The 4,439-nt window shown below is 43.2% G+C and overlaps 1 protein-coding gene across 1 annotated transcript in view; it reads right to left on the minus strand.

Annotated features, from left to right (window-relative positions):
• Positions 1–3,921: 3,921 nt before the first annotated feature.
• LOC109484278 (PE-PGRS family protein PE_PGRS26-like) overlaps positions 3,922–4,439 on the minus strand; it is a 4,604-nt gene continuing 4,086 nt past the window's right edge. The window contains exon 7 of the mRNA XM_019787535.1: positions 3,922–4,412. Coding sequence (XP_019643094.1) covers positions 3,922–4,412 — 491 coding nt within the window. The remainder of the gene's footprint in view (positions 4,413–4,439) is intronic.

Raw genomic sequence — 4,439 nt, forward strand, 5'->3', positions numbered from 1 at the left:
TTTTGTCTTTTGGTTTTCGGCGTGTATAAAGTGTCGTAGGTTGCGTCCACATCTGGTGAGAGGGGGGTTTCAGGTATCGAGTGTGAAAATGGTCGCGCGGGTCGCAGCCAGCCAACTTCCGGGTGGGCCAATGGGTCAGGGGTCAACGCCCTCTTGCGCAATTTCGGATCAGTCGAACCGCAGACGGCTGTGCGCATCGGTTCTGCGCAGCTCTCTCTAAGATCTCGTTTAAATCTCGCGCTTCTTTTCCAAGGTAATGTGATCCGCGAGAATCCGCGAGAGTTTGCTACTGTTTACTGTTTCGCTTGTAACTTCGCTTTGCGTAAGTGTTTCCTTGTCATACGTTAACGTGAGATGTAAGAAGAGCCGGCGTCACGCTCAAGGTCGTAGATGAACATTACCGGTAGTGTTTGTTGGAGAAACGAGGTTTCAAAGTTGACCGTGCATGATGGAGATCATTCCACTCGAGTAGTTTTTTGGGGGGCAAACCCGTTTGCCCTATTTCATCGTCGATTTGGTGTATTGTTTAATAAAGTATAGACCCTCCCTCATCTATCGTGTGTTGTTTCTTTTGGGATCCTGTAGTTGTTACAATATAATAACCGATAGTAAGTTGGGCTCATTTAGTCGAATTCTCAACGATTTTTGTTCGTAATCGCAAGCTTTTGCAACTAGTTCTAACCAATACACCTGGAATGTAAGATGTGGCTGAAATATAGTTATGTTGGCTTGACACCCGTGTACTTAGTTTTGAAGTTGCACAATGTGTATTGCAGCTCGACCTTGAGAAAAAGTGTAATTTCTTTACAGTTTCTTTGCCTTCAAAAATGTTCTGTTAAAAGTTATATAGAACAAAAATGAAAGTGAAAGAATATCAACCAAATAGTAAGCTTCAAAACGATACCCACTTTACGGGTGAAAACAGAAGAGAGGGAATTTTGGCATGAACAAATACAACAACAGGTTGATTTTTCATGACCTAATTTTTGAAGGAGAAATCGGACACTATGACCTGTTACTGTAAATATACAAACATCGGGCATATGTACTGACATTTGTATAGTTGCACAAGAATCCCACTTTCTCTAGCGTCTTCATGATATAAGTCTTACTTGGAATGGGTTTCAGAAAGTCTGTTTGTGATGAAAAAACTCGATTCCTTCTTTTCATGACCTTTCGCAAACAGCGGTTGAAAGTTGCAACATTGTTGGCGGCGCGAAAAATGGAACGCGCTGCCTTGGTTCCATGGATCGAACGCAGGAGTTCGAAACCGATTGACTTCAAATTTGACGATTTTTGAATGGTCAGAACCTTGTATTAAATTCCTATTTTTGTATATACTTGAATGTTATCATATCACTTATTATATTGCATGTGATAGCCACATTCATACAGTTTCTCATACCAAGAAACGAATTTTATGACATTACGCGAAAATGTATCAAAATGTAGCGGAAACTCAGGATGGTGTGTGTCCGTAGCTTACAACTGGGCTAAATTTGACCACCGCGATATGCGCATCGTCACAGTTTTTTTGGGGGCAAACCCGTTTGCCATAAAATTTACCAGGGGTCATTGGTATCAATGTAAAGGTAAAGAAGTGGGCTATCACAATGTGGTATTAGCCAACGGGATCCAGTTAAGTAGTAAAAAAGACAAGCACAAACAAACTGACCAAAAATTGCTAATTCTTGGAAGGCCGTAGCGCTCGCTGTCATTTTCGCAATACACGAAATATCTACATGGTTGTACTGGGCAAATCCTGTAGATGTGAAAAAATGTAAACATTGTGTAGGTCTGAGGTCTTTTTGCTGCACTATTGGCAGTTGTTTACACCCATGCAACGGGGTCAAATCGTGACCCGGCAAACGCCGTATCTTAGAGAATAACGCGTTCTACGGTGACCTGCGGTTCGACTGCACTCAAGCAAGAATGGCAACGCCCCCAGCTACACTTTGAACTTTGCCCCTTGACCTTAAAGGTTCTATATTTATCAGAACGTACTGCGCCTGCGCGGAACCCGGGTTCTTTTTTTTTCGCGCCTTTCGTTGGAAAGTCAAAGTCAGAAATTTTTCAGTCATAGAAAATATGTTTTTTTTAACAGAACATTTGATTTGAAAACTATAGTCGGTATGTCAATGCATAAATGCGCGAAAATTATACGACATTTTAAAGCCAACTTGAGGGTCAGCTTTTTTTAACTCCTTGCTTCAACAAGCATTAGACGTTCTACCGAATTGCTATGCACAGCCCAAAGGTAACGTTACGGGCTACATTAACTTGAGTTGAAGACATTGAGTTGCTTCAGCTGGTGGTGTAAAAATACTGAGCAATTTGAGAAGATGTGATATAACGTTATAATGGCCGAAGGCACCTGTTGACAACTTGTTTTACGTCCGAGGAAGGAGATATCCTTCCGCGGAAGGGTAACTTTTTTCGGTTAAATTGTTTCGTGTGTTCACAGTTGTAGCTCATGCAGTGGGTTTGACGGGTTTCTTTTATTTTCGGTGCAAACTGGGGTCCATATGATGCGGATTGCTTTTAGATTTATGTCAGTGTGAATGTCATTCAGCACCAGGGACAGCAGTGTCAGTAAATACTATACTACAGTATGAGAGAAATATATTGTGTTTAGATTGAGATCATTGTAATTTCTATTGTTAATAAAGAGATACACTGAATTTGATGATAACAGCAAAGCAGAATACGATAGTTGTGCCTCTCTTTTCTGGTGTTTTGGTTCCTCATTCTACCTTATACATTTGTACTAAGAAATACTTATATAGGTAAGTTTACACACCAATGGAAGAAATGAAGCGGAAACTGCTGTCTTCATCTATCACTATTTATTGCATATTTCCTGGTTATATGAGCACAAGTACTACATCACACAATGTTCGTAAAGCTTGAACATATTTTCCATCGCTATCAATTAAGAATAGTTATTGACATTATCCCTACTTTAGTTTTTGTGTGAATACAGCTTTGCATTTAATAATGATAATGGATTTTATGAGGATGTACTCAGTTAACTCTGCTCCTGGCACAATGCCACAATGTCTATAACGAATAAAAGACTAGTAATTTAACTAGTAGACGATTATAAGAAGTATTCTTTACCTTTACTAAAGGATTTAGAATCTAGATATGCCCTACCTTCTTCGTCATCTTGAATATTGATATCTTGAATATTGATTCTTTAAGATGCTTCTATTTGACGGCTTAGAGTAAGATTAGATGTAATTTAACAGTACAATTGCCGCCAGTTATCCTATTTGTAGCGTGATATATTGTAGTAAGTATGTATATATCTATCAGAAATCCATTGGGATATATTAATTATTATCATTAAGTATCTACATAAGCTACAATCTTATGATTCTTTTATCAGTTAGACAACTCCGATCGGTTTATATGTATAATCTTGACTAGTTTTCGGAGCTCATGCTTGGTATGTTGTATTCTGGGCATGATATGGCTCTTTTCTATGAAAGGACCCAAATGTTAATGTAAATATCTATTTATTGTCTAAGGCACGTTTTAATCAAAGTAATTGTTGACAGGTAGTTTTTTTTTCTCTAGCCAAGGGATCAGCACCTAGCTTTCCAAAAGGAAACATTATTTGCTACTGAAAGTCTTCTACAGCAAGAATATTTTGGTGAGTCAGTTGGATCAATTTGCATCTGCTTGAAACACTGAATCAATTTTCTCTGGCTTCAACTTAAAACTATGTCCATATTGATGGTAATTCTTAAGTTCCAGCTTGGGCCCTCTTAAATGAATTATTTTAATATGCTGGTGTCACCGCTGTCACTGGTGTCACCGCTGCTGTTGGAGTCGCCGCTGTCGTTGGAGTCACCACTGGTGCCACCGCTGCCGTTGGAGTCACCACTGTCGTTGGAGTCACCGCTGCCGTTGGATTCAGCCTATGCTGGTGCCACCGCTGCTGACGGAGCCACCACTGGTGCCACCGCTGCGGGCGGAGCCACCACTGGTGCCACCGCTGCCGTTGGAGTCACCGCTTGTGCCACCGCTGCTGACGGAACCACCACTGGTGCCACCGCTGCTGACGGAGCCACCGCTGGTGCCACCGCTACTGACGGAGCCACCGCTTGTGCCACCGCTGCTGACGGAGCCACCGCTGGTGCCACCGCTGCTGACGGAGCCACCGCTAGTGCCACCGCTGCTGACGGAGCCACCGCTGGCGCCACCGCTACTGACGGAGCCACCGCTGGGGGCGGAGCCACCGCTGCTGACGGAGCCACCGCTGGTGCCACCGCTGCTGACGGAGCCACCGCTGGTGCCACCGCTGCTGACGGAGTCACCGCTGGTGCCACCGCTGCTGACGGAGCCACCGCTGGTGCCACCGCTGCTGAGGGAGCCACCGCTGGTGCCACCGCTGCTGACGGAGCCTTCGCTGGGGGCGGAGCCACCGCTGC

This window comes from Branchiostoma belcheri, unplaced genomic scaffold (genome assembly GCF_001625305.1).
Source record: "Branchiostoma belcheri isolate BF01 breed outbred unplaced genomic scaffold, Haploidv18h27 scaffold7, whole genome shotgun sequence".
In the NCBI taxonomy this organism is placed as follows: Eukaryota; Metazoa; Chordata; class Leptocardii; order Amphioxiformes; family Branchiostomatidae; genus Branchiostoma; species Branchiostoma belcheri.